Source organism: Macrotis lagotis, chromosome 2 (genome assembly GCF_037893015.1).
Source record: "Macrotis lagotis isolate mMagLag1 chromosome 2, bilby.v1.9.chrom.fasta, whole genome shotgun sequence".
Taxonomy (NCBI): Eukaryota; Metazoa; Chordata; class Mammalia; order Peramelemorphia; family Peramelidae; genus Macrotis; species Macrotis lagotis.
Window position 1 is genome coordinate 318,430,543 of NC_133659.1, and position 21,693 is coordinate 318,452,235.

At 38.1% G+C, this 21,693-nt stretch overlaps 1 protein-coding gene and 3 pseudogenes across 4 annotated transcripts in view; 1 reads left to right on the forward strand and 3 right to left on the reverse strand.

Annotated features, from left to right (window-relative positions):
• ACTR6 (actin related protein 6) overlaps window positions 1-21,693 on the forward strand; it is a 47,370-nt gene that overhangs the window by 3,272 nt on the left and 22,405 nt on the right. For 3 of the 4 annotated variants that reach the window (XM_074226666.1, XM_074226663.1, XM_074226665.1), the window contains exons 3-8: window positions 2,178-2,246; window positions 3,506-3,629; window positions 6,283-6,418; window positions 6,867-6,923; window positions 7,846-7,944; window positions 8,036-8,114. In XM_074226666.1, the coding sequence (XP_074082767.1) occupies window positions 2,178-2,246; window positions 3,506-3,629; window positions 6,283-6,418; window positions 6,867-6,923; window positions 7,846-7,944; window positions 8,036-8,114 (564 nt within the window). The remainder of the gene's footprint in view (window positions 1-2,177; window positions 2,247-3,505; window positions 3,630-6,282; window positions 6,419-6,866; window positions 6,924-7,845; window positions 7,945-8,035; window positions 8,115-21,693) is intronic. The other variant, XM_074226664.1, reaches the window with a different exon arrangement.
• On the reverse strand, window positions 9,786-10,374 carry LOC141510896 (large ribosomal subunit protein uL3m pseudogene; annotated as a pseudogene).
• Window positions 13,444-14,647, reverse strand: LOC141515251 (glioma pathogenesis-related protein 1 pseudogene; annotated as a pseudogene).
• On the reverse strand, window positions 16,493-17,389 carry LOC141515253 (glioma pathogenesis-related protein 1 pseudogene; annotated as a pseudogene).

The following is a 21,693-nucleotide window of genomic DNA, read 5'->3' on the forward strand; positions in this document are numbered from 1 at the left end:
TATGAACCTCATGGGGGCAGCTAGGTGGCGCAGTGGATAGAGCACTGGCCTTGGAGTCAGGAGTACCTGAGTTCAAATCCGGCCTAAGCCACTTAATAATGACCTAGCTGTGTGGCCTTGGGCAAGCCACTTAACCCCCTTGGCCTTGCAAAAACTAAAAAAAAAAAAAAAAAAAAAGAACCTCTTGAGGATGCTTTTTTTGCCATTCTTTGGGCACACCTCATTAATGGGTTGGAACCTGCTCACCTTGAATTATTCTATTGTCCTTTTTGTCATCAGAAAACTTGATGCTCCTGATATTAAGGTGTTTTCTAATTTCAAACTCCATATCATGTTAAGATATGAGGCATCCTGGGCTTAGCAGTTAGAGAAACAGCCCAACTTTGGCTATGACTCTGGCTAAATCTCCCAAAACTCTTGAGTGTGCCCCCCCCCCCCCGCCCCGCCACTGCTGTCTACAAAGTGCATAACAGTTATTGATCTACACTGGTGGGAAGAGTTTCCTTCCCAGGGATTACCTTAAACCATTGAAATCACAGATTGAGGCCACAAAAGACCAGAATGATAAGACCAAACAAATTTTTCTTGAAATCATCTTTTATTAAGAATAAATAGGGGCCAGCTAGGTGGTGCAGTGGATAGAGCACCGGTCCTGGAGTCAGGAGTACCTGAGTTCAAATCCTGTCTTAGACACTTAACAATTACCTAGCTATGTGGCCTTAGGCAAGCCACTTAACCTCATTGCCTTGCAAAAAAAAAAAACTTAAAAAAATAAAAAAAAGAACAAATGGCAGATATCTGTGCTCCGAGTATGGTCCTGCAAAGCAGTTGCCTAGCAAAGCATTATTCACTCAGCTGCCATGATTCAGGTTCTTGTGGCAGCTTCTGCTTTTCAAAATGCAGGCAGGAGGAAGGAGCTCCCCTGGGTGCATCTCTAGCATCAGCAGTCCAAGAGCCCTGTACATCATATAACCTTCACTGCTGGCTGCAAGTCTGTCACCTTCTGTGAAGTACTCTACCTGTCCTTTTGTCCTGCTTCCCAGAGAAAAGGTGCACAGAGCCTAGACCAGGCCACATCTTCAGCTAGTACTTCCCTTTGGAAAGACAGAAAATATTAACTATGATGGAGCCAGACTTGAGAATCAGTTTCATCTACAGAGTGAAAGGATTCTTTTGCTCTGGCTACTTAAAATTTCTTTAGATTTTATTAAATCCAAATACATAAAAAAAAGAGTAAATGACAGGGATGTTATATTATCAGGTTAACTCACTTAACTTATACATTCAGATGTCACAATAGGAATGAATGTGCATGTTTTCAATATAAGCCAAGCAAGATAAACCAATCTAATATCAGAAAATAAACAGATATTCTTTCTTAAGTTATTACTTATTTAATAAATTATTAAAGCATTATTTCATGTCCATTTGATCTCACAGGTAATATCTATAGTTTGAAATCTAATGTGAAACGAGAGAAGGTAGACCAGCAAGGAAAATCTTAATGATTCCCTTTGTTCCCCTTCCCTCCAGGTTCTCCTTCTCTCTCTCTTGCGACTGAACTGGTGCATATTTGCACGTGATCTGGTATTTGTGCCTTCTTTCCAACTTTACTCTTTCACAGTTTCAGTTACTCTCATCCTTTCTGCCCTTCATCTTTGCAGATGTTCAGACTGGGGTCTTGTGGTCTGATTGCTCTCCTGAGTGCCCTGCTTTCAGCTTCTATGAGCTATTTCCCCAATTTAGTATACTTGGAATAATGTTTTAGTTTACTCTTTTTCTCTCCTGCCCTTCTTTCTGATGTCATTTTTTGTTCCAGTGGTTCCATCTACCATGGCATTGCTGTTGACCCCTTTTCTCTCTCTCCCCATATCCAATCATTGGCTCCTCTACTTCATAGGTAAACTTCATAAAGCATTTTCTCTGCATTTTTTTCATGAGAGAATTCTGTTTAATTGTAAATTATACTTACTTGTATATCATCTTACCTTCCCTACTCACCTCGTAGACTAAAAAATGCTCAAGAGCTGAAATCATCTCCCTTCAACATTTTGCATGGATTTTGCACTTTGTAGTTTCTTGATAAATGTATGTTGTAGGAGTTGTTCTATTATTACCTGGTCTTTTTTATCTATTTGAGTTTTAAAGATGATTCTTGAATTTCTGAATTCTTTTAGGGCTATTTGGTGAACTGGGATGTACAAAGACAAGTTTGGGATTACCTTTTTGGGAAAGAAATGTATCAGGTAAAAAAGTTACACTCTATTCAGATTTTTAAGATGGTAAACATTTTTATTTTGAAAATGTTTATTACTAGTATTGAAATTGAACTAATATTGTAATAATAAATGTGCATCATTAGATATGCTTTCATTTTTTTAAGTGTATTTTGGTAGTGGTGCTGGTACAGGAGTGGAGAGGTCTAGGTTTGTGGTTTTATCACAATGGGAAATATCTGTTGTAGAAATTCCCTTTTGTTGTGAAGGTCACCAATATAGGTGTAATTTAGAATCTCTGAGAGTTATTTAAGAGATATCTGGGGCATCATGAATACAGCACTATATCTCAGAGTCAGGAACTCCTTTTCAGGCTGGATCTCTGAGAGAGCTTGGGAATTCCCTTTAGATGTCTAAGACAAGACTTGGACTCATTCAGGCCTGTCTGACACTATCAGCTTAGACCACATGAAAGACAAATCAGATTTCTGTTTCCAGGCATAGAAGGAAGATGTCTACTCTATGTAGAGACTGTAAAATCCAGAATGAGAAAGGTGGTTATGTCGTTTTTTTTGAGGTATCAGTTTTTAGAATTGAAAGGTCACCTTGCCTTCCTTCTTTGGGGATCTACCATATCTGTGACTGAATGAATAAGTCTATTATTAAAATTATACATTGTCCCAAGAGTTGGGAGTACAAGTAAAGAATAAAGATCATCTCTGCTCTCAAAGAGCTAATGTTCACATGCGGGAGGCAACACAGATGGGAGGTTTCAGCTGCAAGGCCTGTGGTCCTTAAGGTAGAGGGTGGGAAGCAAATGATCAAGTCACTTCTTTAATGTCAGCTGCACTGATAAAGTGATAGGCATTTTTGTTGTTGACAGTGCCCAGAGCTTTTTTTCTTGAGTCTCCAGTCCCTGCAGGTGCGGTCTCCAGGTGGCATCTCCTTATGAGTTAGGATGTTGGGCTGGCAGCCTGGCTCCTTGTGGGGCTCCTTGCTACTCCAAAAGGGTGTGTCTGCCCTTCTGCCTAGCTTTCCCATCCCTTGATATTACATTCCTTTCCCAGAGTTGTGAGAACACTGATTGAGAATGTTTTGTGCTTCTCAAGGGCAAGCCAAGCCTGCCTCATGGTTCATTCCTACACTTTTTTATTCTTCTGCTTTCTTTAAAAAAAAAAATCTTGTTATTCTGGTTAATATTCTTGGGCCTGATAAAATCTCTGATAAGCACCTTCCACTGTTCTTGTTGGTGTCATAAATCAGCTTTTGTATATTTTGTTTTCTTACAGGTTGATTTTGTAGACACAAACATTATAATCACAGAACCCTATTTCAATTTCACTTCAATTCAAGAATCAATGAATGAAATCTTATTTGAAGAGTATCAGTTCCAAGCGGTGCTTAGAGTCAATGGTGAGTTGAATTGGAGGGACATATAACTTAGATGAATGGCCATGGTCACAAATGGGGTGAAGATTAATATCCAATCCTGGAGTATTATTAAAAGGAGGAAATGACCCTTCTTGGTTGAAAGAGTTAGTCCTGGGAGACTGGAGAGTTCATCTTGTCCCCCCTGACTGATTTGGAGTTGGTCTCTGCATCAGATTGTAAGCTACTTGGGGCCAGACATGGCCTAGTGCTGAGAGGACAGGCGGTAGAGAATGATGACCCTCAGCTATAGGACAGGGATCTGAGCATCTGCTGAGGGGGGGAGGAGTTTTGTGTCAGAAAAGATTGTGAGAAAAGCACCTTTTGGGTCATTTCTTCAGTCCTGGTTCCTGAGAATTGTTAGGAAAGGAGAGTGAAAGATGGAGATCAGAACACTTCGGGTGTATCATCATCGTCATCATTGTCATCATCATCATGATGTGTTGTTATTGTTACCGTGGTCATTTTTGGTAGTTTTAGAGGGGCACAGAGAGGAGGTGGCAGTAGCATGACTTTCTAAAAGTAGTCTTAGAGCCACTTCGAAAACATCAGAGCTATAGAGGACCTCCTTGTGGATCCTTTAGTCTCAGTTCATGATAGATATGAAGAAACTGAAGCTCAGAAAGCTCAAGAGCCTTGGGCTGTATTTCTGGCAGCATCTGGGTTCATGCATCTTCTGGAGCCAGCTGGGGGCAATCTGTTTTACAGATGGAAAAAATGAGATCCAGGAACAGAATTTGAACTCTGATCAGAGCCAGGTCTATTTGTACTCTGCCAAACTCTGTAGGAAAGTAATGACTAGCCACAACTGTGGCATCACAGTTGGTACGCACAGGAGGGGGGTGTCAGGGGTCACCAAGGTCCACATGTAGTTGCTCAGGCATCCCCTCTACTGCATTGCTAGGAGGTGGTCTTTTCTGCTTGGATGCCACCATCTTGTACTTCAAGCCTTTCCATCTGGGCATACACAGGTTCAATAGAATGTTCTTCTTAGCTTTTCTGCACTTTTTATATGTTGTTCCTACTTCTGTCCTCCATGGAATGAGTCTTTTTCATGATAGCTCTGCAGATACTGCCAGATGTCTCTCAAGTTCCCTTGGGGTGTTCTTGTTCTTGCTCTTCTCCCCCTCCCCATCTTCTGTTTTTCTCCCTCCCTCTATCTCTCTCTCTGCTTCTTCTCTCCCTCTTCTCCTTTCCTTCCCCATCTCTGTCTCTCTCTCTCTCTCCTCCTCTTTTCCCTTCCCCTCTTCTCTCATTTAAAGGATGTTCAAAAACTTTGTGCATTTTTAACTTTTAAATTTAATAACAGTAGTTGTGATGGTAATCATCTTTAGATATATTTAAAAGCATATTTATAAACGTTTAGAATACTGAAATTAGACCGCTGGATGCAATGTAACCTTTTTTTCAGATCTTGTGACAGAAGGAGCATAGGCTCCCAGAGTTGAATGTTTGATTGAAGCTCCACCATGTTGACTTCTGTAGGGCATTCTCTCCACTGTTGCAGAACATTCTCCATCCGTGCTAAGTTCCCATCAACCCTGATGGCCTGGAGTTCCTCTTTAGATCGCTTCACAGCATTGTGGTTTCTCCTTTGCTCTCCCCACCTGAGCAGTTTACATTCTTTATTGACTCCATACTGCTAGGAGAACATCCTTGATGCACATTTTCTTGCATATTTGTTTGCTGGTAACTTTTTGCATCCCACTCCACTCTGTGCTTCTTCTTGGCCCTTTTGATGGAGAGTCAGGTATTCTAGGATTCATAGCCATGCATCATCATGAGAAGTATAACATTGTTAAATGATGAACCTTTGCAATCATTATAAGCACTATTTCCCAAAGACAGTCAGAGCCAGCTCTGCTCCTTCTATTCAAGTCCAGGCCCAATTCATTGGGTGCTAATTCCAAATGGAATGGTGGAAGGGCCAGCTAGGTGGCACAGTGTATAAAGCACCGGCCCTGGAGTCAGGAGTACCTGGGTTCAAATCCGGCCTCAGACACTTAATAATTACCTAGCTGTGTGGCCTTGGGCAAGCCACTTAACCCCGTTTGCCTTGCAAAAACCTTAAAAAAAAAGAAAAAAGAAAGAAAAGAAAGACAAATGGAATGGTTTATCTCTGGAGATGGTGAAGTCTTCCACATGCCCCTGCACATAACACTGTACTTATTGTATTAAGCCCTGGAACATTGTAGAACCTCTGAAATGAGATTTAGTGGCACTTAACTTGGCTTGTTATCTAGTTTGGGATACACATTTGACTAGACATCCTGTAGGCCCAAAGAACCTCACCTTTGGACAGATAATCCACATGGATAATGAACTGGTCCTGGATTTGCCAACAGGCAAAAATTCATTTTGCTTTAAAAGTTGTTTACCATGTATTTCTTATCCGTAATCTAGGTAATACATAAAGTGGTTAAAAACCACAGGAAGACTTTATGGAGGTCATTTCTACTGTGATACTATCTTACAAATTCATCTTTCTTACATCTTAAGGTTTTTCAGAAACAAATATACTACCATGTTACAACTAGAGGAAAAGATCTAATACTTATTTTCTTTTCTTTCCTTCTCCCGTCACTTTAAAAACAACGTACTGTGAATGGATGCTTAATATGTGGTTTGTTAATTGTAGCTGGGGGCCTCAGTGCACATCGGTATTTCCGAGATAATCCATCTGAATTGTGCTGCATCATTGTGGACAGTGGTTATTCCTTTACACATATAGTACCATATTGCAGAAGTAAAAAGAAAAAAGAAGCAATAATTCGGTAAGCTTCATTTTGTTTTCCTTTTAAAAAATCATTGTATTATAAATTATTGCCTTGGAAAATATTGTCAATCTTAGTGTCTTGGTTAATTTTGCTTGTTAAAATTGCATTTTTTTCCACTTTTAAAAATCTGTGTTATAAGGGATGTTTTAAGGGTACAGAATAGGGAAGGAAAAGTTTAGGAATGAAAGCAATAGTAAAAATGTAGCAAGGGGGCAGCTGGGTGGTGCAGTGGATAGAGCCCCGGCTCTGGAGTCAGGAGTACCTGAGTTCAAACCTGCCTCAGATACTTAATAATTACCTAGCTGTGTGACCTTGGGCAAGTCACTCTTAACCCCATTGCCTTAAATAAAAAAATTTTTTTAATGTAGCAAAAGTTTTTTTTAAGAGAATTATGATGTTGAAGTAAAGTTGATTGTTAAACTAAAAATTGATTATTATCCTTTAGTATTAACGTTGGAGGAAAGCTTCTAACCAATCATCTAAAGGAGATTATTTCTTACAGGTAAGTCTTTATTCTACTTTGGTTTTTATGGAGTCAGGTCAGGAGTTTTGTGCTTCTCATTCTTATGTCCACTTACAATCCATGTCATGCAGCTTTGGATGGTTTTCATTATTTGACTTACAAAATCTAAAGTACTTGCTATCAACTCTGATTTTGCCTTTCTAAAACTGACAGCTTCCAGGAAAGGAGGAATCAGAAAAGGTGTAAGTAACAAATGCAAGAATTCAAAATTGCAGCATTTCAGGGCCATTGAGTAGAAGGGAAACAGCACTATGTGATTCATGAAATCTTTGAGATGGGGGAGAAGGGCTGTCTCTAGAGTATAGCCTAATGCAGTAGTCAACATTAGTAATTCTTGACCTTGAGTTATCAACAGAAAGATAGTTTTCAGTATACTTGTTTTCATAAGGTAGAAGTTGTCTATAATCTGGTTTAGATTTCAGTACAAAATAATGAAAAGAAAACCCTTTTGGTACTCAAAAAGTTATACCTTCGACTCTGAGGAAAACTTTACCATGTCGAAAAACTTGATACCTAAGGGTATGGAAAGTTACAGTATTTGTAGGTTGACTTTTGGTAGGTGTTCTAAATTTTCTGTTCCTCATTTGTGTAAATTAGGGATACTTCTGCCTTTCTCTGCAGTTTTGTGAGGATCAAATGAAAGAATGGAAGGGGAAGGTGTTTTAAAAAACAAAAACACTATAAAATGTAAGATAATGACTTTTGGGTTCTTTCAGAACCAAAATCTTTGTCTTTATCAAAATATATAAGGATAAGATATAGTTATTTGTAGACTTCTTTGCATTCTTTAAATCTTGTTCTTATGTTTACCGTGAAAATTAAGGAAAAATCTTTAAAAAATAAAAGGTTATTTTGACCCAGATTATAAATTTCACATCTTCCATATTTAATTTCTTTGTAGACAGCTACATGTCATGGATGAAACACATGTAATTAATCAGGTGAAAGAAGATGTATGCTATGTTTCTCAAGATTTTTATAAGGACATGGATATTGCAAAGTAAGTGTTTTGATGTGCTCATGATCAAAATCCTTTTCAGGGGCACAAGACATAAATGGTGAAAGGTTATAAAATCTCTTTTATTTTTCAGATTGAGAGGGGAAGAAAATACAGTTATGGTGGACTACGTTTTGCCAGATTTCAGCACAATTAAAAAGGGGTTTTGTAAGGTAACTTTGTGGAGGTCATAGTTTTTGAATTGAGTCAATGTGTTTTCATGTAATTAGGAACATGTCCGAAAGAGAGACTTAAGAGTAATCGTTTTAATATTTTTCTAACGAAAATGAAAGTGTTAGTAATCTTTATCTATTCATAAGTTTTGTGTTTGAAAACTTTTATATTTCTTATGTATTAGGACGAATCTTGAAATTGTAATTTTATATTAACTTAGCTGACATGTATTTGGAAATGAACTTGTTTTTCATTAATATGTAATTTGAGTCACAGAGAAGTAATTTTTTTTATAAACACAAAAACTGAGCCATATAACAGTTTTGGTTAAGATGTGGGAAAGAATGGCATATTCTCATATAAGGATTTTTAGTTAGGTTACTGTTAAAATTTGGTATTTAAGGGCTTTATATTCCCAAGTTTAAAATTATATAGTTAAAAAAATTTTCACAAAAATATACTTGTTTTTGTTAAAACAAATACCTTCATGGGGTTTTTATGGATTCCATGATCACAGGTAATAGGAACTTTGCTCTGGACTATTTACTGAACAATGACAACTTCTGTAGCATTATGTCCTCTGTAGTTTCCTAACTGACTTAAATTGAGTAGCTGTAAATGATGAGTGATTCTGATTATTACAGCACAGTTGATAGTTATTTCACTTAATAGATACCACCAGAACTGGAGTTTTGAGAGCTGTGCAGTGATTGCGACCTATACTTATTATTTTTCTTACTAAAATAGCTACTTTTAAGATATTTTAAAAAATTCTTTCTTTTTTATGTGATCAAAACACATTTCTTTAAATATTCATTTTAAAAAGGCAAAAACAATCTACTATATTCTTTAAAAATAGAGATTGATGACTTAATTAACCTTTAATCAATTTAGACACATATTATAGATTTTTTTTTCTGTGCTGACAAAGTGAAGCATATCATTTCTCTTAATTCTAGAATATATCTTTTACACATATTTGCAAAAATACTTTTATGGCTCAAATAAACTAGATTTTTTTTGCTTTTTATAAGGCAATGGCTCTCTATACATATATGTATATGTATGTGTGTGTGTGTGTGTGTGTGTGTGTGTATATATATATATATATATACATATATATATATATATATATATATCTATGGTTCAACACCTGTGGAGCTGTCACTTCCACAAAGAAGTGGAAATGTGGTCTCATAGCTCTTTTTAGTTTTGGTGATTTCTATAATCATCATCATTGTGTATCTTTTTTGAATTATAAGATTTTTTTATATGAAGATTGCTGCTTGGCTTAAAATTCAACCATCAATCAATTCTGTTTAATTCCATCATTTAAAAGGCCAAGTTAAATAAGGTCACTCATTTGTCACAACAGCCCAATGTGCTACTAGTAAGATTGTGAAAAAAAGGAGGTAGTGACTGGTTCTTTGTTGTTCTGGCTCTGCGGTGTCCATTGAAAATGAGAGTCCGCCATATGCTGGGATGTTAAGTGCGCTTTGTGGGGATAAGCCTTGTCATTATAGAAATCTTCTGCTAGTTACTTTCCATTATCATCAGGAAAATAAGTAGGGAATGGTAGGGTTGTTTGGGTTTTTTTGGTGGGGAGGGTTTAGTTTTTGCAAGGCACTGGGGTTAAGAGACTTGCCCAAGGTCACATAGCTAGGTCATTATTAAGAGTCTGAGGTCAGATTTATACTCAGGTTGTCCTCCTGACTCCAGGGCCTCCCTTTAGAGGGAAGCAGAACAGAATCCTGAATCTTCACTAAGTGATTCTTAGGTCCAGGCACAGAGTCATTCACGTAGATTATGTTGTATTTTATGTTTACCCTCTATACCATTAATCCAAATTCTGTTTGATATATGTTACCCATTTCACCAAGCATTTTCTTTCCAGGCCAGACTATTGCAACATCATCAGTTGCTATAGTTCCAGGTTTTCTGTAGGTTTTGGCCTGACCATGACTGGCAGGTTTGTCTTTTAAATATCCACTTTTCATGATTCTGTGAAGGCCTTTGCCAGTTGTGTTGACTGTGACATCCATATACTGTCCAGGCTGAAAGTAGGCAGCAATACAGAGGTGTGCCTGGTTCAGTTATTATCAATCACATATAATATAGAGAATTCTGTTTTGGCAATGTAATACATTTTTCCTCCTACTATTAGGGTTCCTCCATACCCCTGACCTTCTTTTAGAATATATTTTTAGTATATTTTAGGACATGATAATCTTTTACCTGAATTAATGTGACATGGTGTTTTTTTTTAAAGATTTTATTTATTTTGAGTTTTACAATTTTTCCCCTAAACTTACTCCCCGCCCCTCCCCCCCCACAGAAGGCAATTTGCCAATCTTTACATTGTTTCCATGGTATATATTGATCCAAATTGAATGTGATGAGAGAGAAATCATATCCTTAAGGAAGAAATATAAAGTAAAAGAGATAGCAAGATCAGACCATAAGATAACAGGTTTTTTTTTTTTCCCCTAAATTAAAGGTAATGGTCCTTGGTCTTTGTTCAAACTCCACAGTTCTTTCTCTGGAAACAGATGTATTCTCCATCACTGACAGCCCCAAATTGTCTCTGATTGTTGCCCTGATGGAATGAACAAGTCCATCAAGGTTGATCATCACCCCCATGTTGCTGTTAGGGTATACAGTGTTTCTGGTTCTGCTCATCTCGCTCAGCAGGAGTTCATGCAAATCCCTCCAGGCTTCCCTGAATTCCCTTCCCTCCTGGTTTCTACTAGAACAATAGTGTTCCATCACATATATATACCACAATTTGCTAATAAGCCATTACCCAAGTGAAGGACATTTACTTGATTTCCAATTCTTTACCACCACAAACAGGGCTGCTGTGAATATTTTTGTACAAGTGATGTTCTTACCCTTTTTCATCATCTCTTCAGGGTATAGACCCAGTAGTGGTATTGCTGGATCAAAGGGTATGCACATTTTTGTTGTACTTTGGGCATAGTTCCAGACTGCTCTCAGAAAGGTTGAATGAATAACGTGACATGTTTTTAATCATCCTTGGTCCATAAAAGCATGCCCAATTTTGTTGTTGTGAGATCAAGTCTTAAGGGTCCTGGCTCCCAAGGATGGATGAGCCACAGAGTTCATTTTTCAGAGAGCACAGTTTGTTTGCCCTTTGAGCCCATACTCTTCAGCTGTTAATTTTTTTTGGAAGAAATTTGTTATTTTCTTTTTTTCTTTTTTTTTTATTGCAAGGCAAACGGGGTTACGTGGCTTGCCCAAGGCCACACAGCTAGGTAATTATTAAGTTATTAAGTGTCTGAGGCTGGATTTGAACTCAGGTACTCCTGACTCCAGGGCCAGTGCTCTGTCCACTGTGCCACCTAGCCACCTCTTTTCTTTTCTTTTTGAACATCATTTTAATTTTTCAATTTACATGTAAATTTAGTTTTGCTTTGTATTTCAGATATTAAAATTTTTTTTCTAACTACATGTAGTTTTTCTACAGTCATTTTTCAGTAAGGTTTTGAGTTCCACATTTTTCTCCCTTTCTCCCTTCCCTTCCTCTCTCCCCTTGACATAGAACAATCTAATATAGGCTATACATATTAAACATATTTCCTATCAATTATCTTGTGAAATCAGAATGAGACAAAAAAGCATGAGAGGGAGAAAACCTGAAACATAAAACAAATTTGAAAATTTGAAAACAGTAAGCATCTTCTCTGGATGTAGATGTTATTTTTCCATCACTAGTCTTTTAGAACTGTCTGAACACTGTACTGCTGAGAAGAGCAAGTGCAAGTTCGTCATAGTTGATCATTACTCTGTGTTGCTGTTAATGTGTACAGCAATCTCTTGGTTCTGCTCACTTCACTCAGCATTAGTTCATGCCAGTCTTTCCAGGTTTTTCTGAAGTCCCCACACTCATGATTGCTTACAGCCTAATAGTATTCTGTCACATTCATATACCACAATTTGTTCAGCCAATCCTTAATTGATGGGTATCCTCTCAATTTCAGATTCTGACAAAAAGAGCTCTATAAATATTTGTGTGTGTGCGCGCGCGCGCGCGCGTGTGTGTGTGTGTGTGTGTGTGTGTATGTATATGGTTTTTTTTCCCCCTTTCTTATCTCTGTAGGATTTAGACCTAGTAGTGGCATTGCTGATGGATCAAAAGCTATTGCAGTTTTATTGCCCTTTGAGCAAAGATGCAAATTGCTCTTCAGAAATATTGAATCAGTTCACAATTCTACCAGCTGTGCATTAGGTCCCAGTTTTCCCATATCCCTCCATCAGTTATCATTTTCCATTTTTGTCATATTGGCCAATCTGATGGGAATGAAATTGTACCTCAGAGTTGTTTTCTTTTGCATTTGATTTATCAGTAATGATTTCCAACGATTTTTCCTTCAACTTTACTTTCTTTTGAGAACTATCTGTTCATATCCTTGGACCACTAATCAATTGGGGAATAACTTGTATTCTTATAAATTTGACTCAGTTCTCTATATGGTTTAGAAATGAGTCCTTTATCAGAAACACTAACAGTTTTTTCCCAACTTACTGCATTCTTTTAAATCTTGATTGCATTGGTTTTATTTGTGCAAAATCTTTTTTAATATAATCAGAATTGTCCTTTTTGGTATTATATATTCTTTATCTCTCCTTTGGTCATAAACTTCTTTGCTTTCCATGGATCTGAGAGATAAACTAATCCTTATTCTCCTAACTTATAGCCTTTTATGGCTAAATCCTGTATCCATTTAGACTTGGTAAAGGGTGGGAGATGTTGGTTTATGCCTAATTTTTGCCATACTATTTTCTAGTGAACCCAATAGTTTTTTTAGGTTTTTTTTTTTTTTTTTGCAAGGCAATGGGGTTAAGTGGCTTGCCCAAGGCCACATGGCTAGGCAATTATTAAGTGTCTGAGATGAACCCAACAGTTTTTGTAAGAGTTATTATCATCCCAGAAGCTGGAATCTTTGGGTTTACCAAACAGATTACTATAGTCATTTACTATTGTTTCTTTTGCATTTAATCTATTTTACCAATCCACCATTCTAATTTCTTAGCCAAAAAGACTCAACAGTTTTGATGGTTGCTGATTTAAAATTTTAGCTTTAGTATATAATTAGACTATCTTTCCTTTACATTTCTTTTATTAATACCCTTGATATGCTTGACTTTTTGTGCTTCTATATGAATTTTGTTATTATTTTTCTATCAGTAAAATAATTTCTTGGTATTTTGAATGTTATGGTACTGAATAAGTAATTTAATTTCAGTAGCATTGCTGTTTTTATTATATTAGCTTGGCCTACCCCTGAGCAATTGACATCTGTCCAGTTATTTAGATCTGATTTTATTTGTGCTATTTCAGACATATTTCAGGATAGTATCATCCAATATTCCATTCTGATTAAAATTAAGGAGTATTTTTCTTTTTGTAATACTTCCTTACCAAAATGGCCAATATAATAGCCAGTACAATAAAAAGTGCCACCAAGATGTAAACAAGAGGAACTTTGCCTTTAGATTGCTTCTCCCCAGATGGCTTATTTGGCACTTCATCACGCTTTGAATTTGTACACAGCTTGTCCACACATGTATCATTTTTACATTCACTGCAGGGTTCTCCTTTCTGATAGGGTTTCACAGATGCATAATTTCCTGGTGGTCCATAGTCGCAAATAAAAAATGCTGCATTGGACATACCTGCAATCTTTGGGCAAAATTGAACTGCACAGCCAATCTTATAAGTGTTTGCCCAAACAATCTGAGTATAATGGAGACACGGTTTAGTACATTGCTGAGTCTCAGAGTTATAGAATAGAACTTCATCATTCCATGACTTGATAGCAGAATGTTCAGTAAATAAGCTTATTCCACCAACCCAGATATTCTCTCCCAATGTAGCAAAGGTAGGGTGCAACTTTTGGGGAGTGTCCAGATCAACATTATGTTCAAAATTGCACTTCTTTGCCCATTCTTTAGCAATCTTGGCCAAGTCTCGGTCCCAAGACATACGCAGCATGTTACTGGCTTGGGGAGCGACTTGTGAACGAAACTCATTATGACTATCAACACACTTTTTGATGAAATCTTCATTTTCAATGCTGGGCAGATCCTCTTTGTTATATGCCCAATTGCAGTTGGAAAAAACTGAAAATATCATTATTCCAAGCCAGGAGTTCATGGTCATCCAGCTCCTGTGTCCAACAAACCTTGCCAGCATCAGTCATCAGAACTTTGTTGAAGTTTGGAGGGTGTGTCCTAGCTTCAATTGTGAGGCAACAGAAGGAGTAGCATTAGTGAGAGGCAAGTCTGAGGAAATTGGATAGTTGTAGCTGAGGTTACTCCTCTACATGGTGTGCTTATAACACTGACATTTAAAAAGTTCAAGAGACCACAAAGGTAGTTTTCAATATTCATTTTTTTTGTAAGCTTTTGAGTTGCACATTTTTCTATCTTCTTTCTCCATGCTCCCCATGTCAGTGAGAATTCTGATATAGGATTATACATGTACAATCATGTATAACATATTTCCATATGGGTCATGTTATAAAAGAAGAATCAGAACTAAAGAGGGAAAAAAAATAGGAGAACAAAGGAAAAAAAAACCCAAATCAAGTTTTAAATAGTGAAAATAATATCCTTTGGTCTGGATGGCATTTGCCATCACAAATCCTTTAGAATTGTCCTCGATCATGGAACTGCTGAGGAAAGTCCTTCACAGTTGATTATCACAGTGTTGCAGGGTATACAGTGTTCTTCTGGTTCTTCTCACTTTACTCAGCATTAGTTCATACCAACCTTTCCAGGCTTTTCTGAAGTCCCCACACTCATGATTGCTTACAGAACAGTAGTACTCCATCTCATTTATATTCCATAATTTGTTCTGCTGTTCCCCAATTGATGGGAATTCCCTCAATTTCCAATTCTTTGCCACTACAGAAAGAGCTGCTATATTTTTGTATATGTGGTTTTTTCCCACCTTTCTTATGATCTCTTCCACCAGTTGTGCACTAGGTCCCAGTTTTCCTACATCCCTTCCTACATTAATCATTTTCCTTTTTCTATCATATTGGGAAATCTGATAGGAATGAAATGGTACCTCAGGGTTGTTTTATTTTGATTATTTATTTCATTATTTCATTAATCAGTAATGATTTCCAGCAGTTTTTCCTATAACTGAAGTTTTACCTTCTTCTGAGAACTATTCATATCCTTTGACCCCTTATCACTTGGTGAATGACTTGTATTCTTATAAATTTGACTCTGTTCTCTATGTAGTTTAGGAATAAGTCCGTTATCAGAAACACTAAAATGTAACAATTGTTTCCCAACTTACTGCATTGCTTTTAGTCTTGGTTGCATTGGTAATATTTGTGCAAAACATTTCTAATTTAATGTAATTAAAATGATCCTTTTTGTATTTTACATTCTCTATTTTCTCTTCTTTGGTCATAAACTCCTTCCCTTTCCATGATGATGTTTTCATTCTCAAAGATGACCATGGCATCAAGGAGATGATGTCATGACAAGTATGTGAATTGAATTTGAGTGAGGGGGTGCTGTGCTAAGTCACCAGTCTCATTTTCTTCTCCAGAGCCATCTGGGTTCAGTGACCAAATAGTAATCAGGATGACTGGAGATGACCCTGGATGCATAGATCTGACAGAAAAAAAATCTCCCTTGTTCTCCTGACTGGTTTACATCACCTTTTATGTCTGAATCCTGTTCCCATTTTGACTTTCTCTTAGTAAAGAATGTGAGATGTTGGCCTATGCCTATTTTTTGCCATACTATTTTCCTGTTATTCCAGCAGTTTTTGTTAAAGTGAGTTGTTATCTCAGAAGCTGGAATCTTTGGATTTACCAAAGAGAAGAGATTACTATAGTCATTTATGATTGTATTTTTTGTATCTAATCTAGCCCACCAATCCACCACTCTCTTTTTTTTCTTTTTTTTTAAATTTAAGGCAATGGAGTTAAAGTGACTTGCCCAAGGTCACACAACTAGGCAATTATTAAGTGTCTGAAGCCAGATTTGAACTCAGGTACTTCTGACTCCAGGGCCGGTACTCTGTCTGCTGTACCACCTAGCTGCTCCCATACTACTATTAACCAAGAAGATCCAACAGTTTTGATGACTGTTGCTTTAAAATATAATTTTAGCTCTAGTATGATTTGGTCACCTTTCTTTGCATTTCTGTCATTCTCTTGACATTCTTGCCCTTTTTTCCCTCCATATGAATTTTTCTCAGTAAAGTAATTTCTTGGTAGTTAATTTGCTATGACACTGAATAAGTCATTTCTGTAGCATTGTCATTTTTATTATATTAGCTCAGTTTACCCATGGGCAATTGACATCTGTCCAGTTAATTTAGATCAGATTTTATTTATAACTCATTTTATTTTTGTGCTATTTCAGATATTCTTCAGATTGATATCATTCCATATTCCCTTTTGATTAAAGTTATTCAGAAGTATTTTACCTTCGATACTTCTTTATCAAAAGGGCCAATAAAACAGCCTGTAAAATAAAAATTGGCACCAAGATGAAAACAAGAGAAATTTGTTTTTTAAATTTCCTCTCTTCAGCTACCATCTCTGAAACTCCATCACGCTTTTGATTTCCACACAGATTGTCCAAACATGTATCTTCTTTACATTCACTGCAAGATTGTCCTTTCTCATAGGGTTTCATATACATATAATTTCCTCGTGGTCCATAGTTGCAAATAAAAAATGCTGCATTGTACATACCTGCAATTTTTGGGCATAATTCAACTGCGCAGCCAACCTTGTAAGTGTTTGCCCAGACAAGCTGAGTATAATGGAGACACCGTGCAGTACACTTCTGGGTCTCGAAGTTATAGAATCGAACTTCATTCTTCCATGACTTGATGGCAAAGTGTTCAGAAAATAATTTCACTGGGCCAACCCAGATATTCTCTCCCAGTGTAGCAAAAACAGGGTGCAACTTTTGGGGAGAGTTCAGATCTATATTATGTGTAAGCTCGCACCTTTTTGCCCATGCTTTAGCAATCTTGGCTAAGTCTGGGTCCCACGTCATACGCAGCATGTTACTGGCTTTGGGTTCCACGAGTGAACGAAACTTGTTATGACTATGAACACACTTTTTGATGAAATCTTCATTTTCAATCTTGGGCAGATCTTCTATGTTATATGCCCAATTGCAGTTGGAAAAAACTGAAAGTATCATTATTCCAGGCCAGGAGTTCATGGTCATCCAGCTCCTGTGTCCAATAAACCTTGCCAGCATTAGTCATGAGAAATTTGTTGAAGTTTGGAGGGTGTGTCCTAGCTTCAATTGTGAGGCAACAGAAAGAGTAGCATTAGTAAGAGGCAAATCTGAGGAAATTGGATAGTGAGGTTACTCCTCTACATGGTGTAAGAGGACACAGTTCCCTTCAAGAGACCACAAAAGAAGTTTTCAGTATTTTGTCTTTTTGTAAGCTTTTGAGTTGTACATTTGTCTAACTTCTCTTTCCCTGCTCCCCATGTCAGTGAGAATTCTGATATTGGATTATACATATACAATTATATTTAACATAGTTCCATATTGGTCACATTATGAAAGAAGAATCAGAACTAAAGGGGAAAAATGAGGGAAAAAAAACCCCTCAAAAAACAAGTTTTAACAAGTGAAAATCGTATCCTTTGGTCTGGATGGCATTTTTTGTCACAAGTCCTTCAGAATTGTCCTTGATCATGGAATTGCTGAGAAAACTCCTTCACAGTTGATTACTCAGTATTGCTGTTAATGTGTACAACAATCTCCTGGTTCTGCTCCCTTCCCCCAGCATCAGTTCATGCCAGTCTTTCCAGGCTTTTCCGAAATCCACTCTCATGATTGATTACAGAACAATAGTATTCCATCTCATTCATATTCTGTAATTTGTTCTGCCATTCCCCAATTGATGGGCATTCTCTCAATTTCTAATTCTTTGCCACTACAGAAAGAGCTGCTATACTTTTGTGCATTGTAGATTTTCCCCTTGTGATCTCTTAAGGATTTAGCCCTGGTTTTTTTTTAATTTTTTTAATTTAATATTTTATTCTCATTTTGTACAAATGTTTTTTATACATTAATAAAATATTCTTGTTTAAGAGTAAACAAAATACCCCCTTCCCCCCAAAATATACTCACTTGAGCGATAAGGGGGGGAGAAAAAAATTAAAATTAAAATTAAAAAAAGATAGTAATAATTGTAGGTATGGCCAGGTGGCACAGTGGACGGAGCACCAGCCCTGGAGCCAGGAGCACCCGAGCCCATATTGGGCCCCATACACCCAACAGTCACCCAGCTGTGTAACATGCAAGCCACCCCAACCCCACTTCCCTGCAAAAACCAAAAAAAAAGAAAAAATGTAAGATAAAATAAAATAGTGATAATAGTAGGGGCGGCTGGGTGGCAGACAGAGCACCAGCCCTTGACCAAGAACACCCAGATCCAAATCTGGCCGCAGACACCCAACGATCATGCCAAGGAGGCCACCCAGCCCCATTTGCCCTGCACCCCCCCAAAAAAATAATAATAATTTAAAATGTGCTTGAGTCTTTGTTCCAATACCAACAACTCAGTCGTGGGTGGATCACATTCTTTATAAGTCCATCACAAAAATTACTTACATATTTTTCCACTGTTGCCATTGCTGATCACAACTCCCTCCTTTTGTATTTCTCCACTACCATGTACTATATTTTTTCTCTCCTTTCACTTTGACTCTGCTGTAGGGTTGCTGAGTAGTGCAGCAGATAGATCCTTGGCTCTGGGGCCAAGAGGCCCTGAGACCCCCTACCACCCCTTAGGCCCAGCATCCACCTGGCCCTATGGTCCCAGACAGTTCATCCAATCCCAGCCCCTTGCAAGAAGTAAAAAAGAAAATGTGTTATATCTGACCACTCTCCCCTCATGATCCATCCTCTCCTCCTTCACTCACATCCCCCCCCCTTCTTTACTCCATTGAGTATATATATGCTGTTTCCTCTCCTAGCCACCTCTGATGAGAGCAAAGGTTCCTTCATTCCCCCTTGCCTTCCCCCCTTCCATATCATTACAGTAGCTCATTGTAACAAAGAAAAATCTTATTATATGAAATATCTTGACCTATTCTCCCCTCTCCTTTTTCTTTCTCCCATTACATTTCCCTTTTTTTCTATTGACTCCATTTTTATACCATATTTTATCTTCAAATTCAGCTTTCTCCTGTGCTTCATCTATAAAATCTCCTTCTACCTGCTCTGTTAATTGAGAAGGTTCATATGAGTATTATCAGTGTCATTTTTTTCTGTACAGGAATACATGCAGTTTGTCATCATTAAGTCCCTCATTTTACCCTTCTCCTCCAATCTCTATGCTTTACCCGAGTCCTGTATCTGAAGATCAAACCTTCTGTTCAGCTCTGGCCATTCCAACAGGAACATTTGAAATTCCCCTGGTTCATTGAAAGTCCATCTTTTTCCCTGGAAGAGGACATTCAGTTTTGCTGGGCAGTTGATTCTCGGTTGCATTCTAAGCTCTTTTGCCTTCTGGTATATTATATCTCAAGCCCTAAGAGCTTTTAATGTAGTTGCTGCTAAGTCCTGTGAGATCCTGATTGCAGCTCCATGGTATTTGAATTGTGTCCTTCTGGCTGCTTGTAATATTTTCTCTTTGACTTGAGAGTTCTGGAACTTGGCTATAATATTCCTAGGGGTTGGTTTTTTGTGATCTCTTTCTCGGGGGGGATCGGTGGATTCTCTCCATTTCTATTTTGCCCCCTGCTTCTAGGTTATCAGGGCAATTTTCCTGTAGTAATTCTTTGAAAATGTCAAGGCTCTTTTCCTGATCATGACTTTCAAGTATTCCAATAATTTTTAAATTATCTTTCCAGAATCTGTTTTCCATATCAGTTGTTTTTTCAATGAGATGTTTCACATTTTCTTCTAATTTTTCATTCCTTTGGTTTTGAAATATTGAGTCCTGATTTCTCGCAAATTCAGCAGTCTCCCTGAGTTCTATTCTTTGTCTGAAGAATTTGTTATCCTCAGAGAGCTTTCTTATCTCTTTTTCCATCTGGCCAATTCTGCTTTTTAAAGCATTCTTCTCCTCAATAACTTTTTGAACTGTTTTACCCATTTGACCTAAGCTGGTTTTTCACATGCTATTTTCTTCAGCATTTTTTTTTTTTTGGATTTCCTTGACTAAGCTGCTAACTTCATTTTTATGTTTTTTCCTGCATCTTTCATTTCTTTTCCCAGTTTTTCTTCTAACTCCCTCATTTGATTTTCAAAGTCTTTTTTGAGCCCTGTCATAGCCTGAGCCCAATTTGTTTTTCTTGGAGTCTTTAGATGCAGGAGCTTGTGCTTTCTCATCTTCAGACTGAGTATATCCATCCTTCTTGGGATCATAGATAATATATTTCTTAATGGTGTTCCTCTTGTTTCTCTGCTTGCTCATTTTCCCAGCCTAAGCCTATTTTGGGGGTGCTTCCTAAGCTTTTGGGACACTCCCACAAGGATCTCAGTGTGTGAGGCTCTGTCCTCCCTCCTGGTCTGTGAATGACCATATACACCCCCCTCTGCCATGGGGCTGAGGTGGGGGGGGGCTGCTGTTCTATGGGGGTGCCTAGACTGCGATCAGGATCTAAATGTGGTCAGAACCCCAGAGTCCTGTTCCAGGGGCAGAGGACAAAGCTCTGCAGTCTCTCTCTCTCTCTCTCTCTCTTTTCACTCCCCTCCCTAGGTTCAATGGGCTTATGCCCTGGGGGGCTCCTGCTTGGGCTCTGTCTGCTTCTGTTTCCTGGATCTGGGCTGCCTTGGCCACACTGCTCGCTGTGTGCCCTGAGGGCTGGGCTCCACATGCTCGCTCTGGCAGAGGTCCCCCGCTGTTCCCCCAAGTTGTGCCCAGTGCTCCCCGGGGCATAGCTCAGGAAACTCCCCCGCTGCTGGGAGCCATGGCTCCCAGCACCCTGGGCCTCTGGGAGGCTGAAATTCTTTCCCTCTGGTGGGCCACCCCTCTGGCGGGCTGCCCCTCCGACCCCGGGGAGCAGAGCCTTTCTGCTCTTTTCCAGGTTAACTTGAGTAGGAGAACTGCCTCCCTGGGTCCCTCTGTGTGTTCTGTCTCTCGAAAATTTAGTTAGAGTCCTTAGTTTGTAAGTTTTTTGAGAGAGCGCCTAAGACAAGATCTGCTCTTATCACCATCATAGCTCTGCCCCTCAATCTCCATAGTGGCATTGTTGATGGACTAAAGGCTATGGCAGAGTTTTAGTGTTCTTTGGGCATAGTTCCAAATTGTTCTTCATAAAATTTGGATGTGTTCACAATTCTAACCAACTGTCCATTAGGTCCCAGTTTTCCCACATCCCCTCCAACATTAATCATTTATCTTTTTCTGTCATATTGGCAAATCTGTTGGGGTTGAGGTGCTACCTTGGTCCCTCAGGGTTGTCTTATTTTGCATTTTATTAATCAACAATGATTTCCAGCAGCTTTTCCTATAATATAGTTCTTCTGAGAACTTTGTTCATATCCTTTGACCACTTATCAAATAGGAAATGACTTATATTCTTATAAATTTGACTCTGT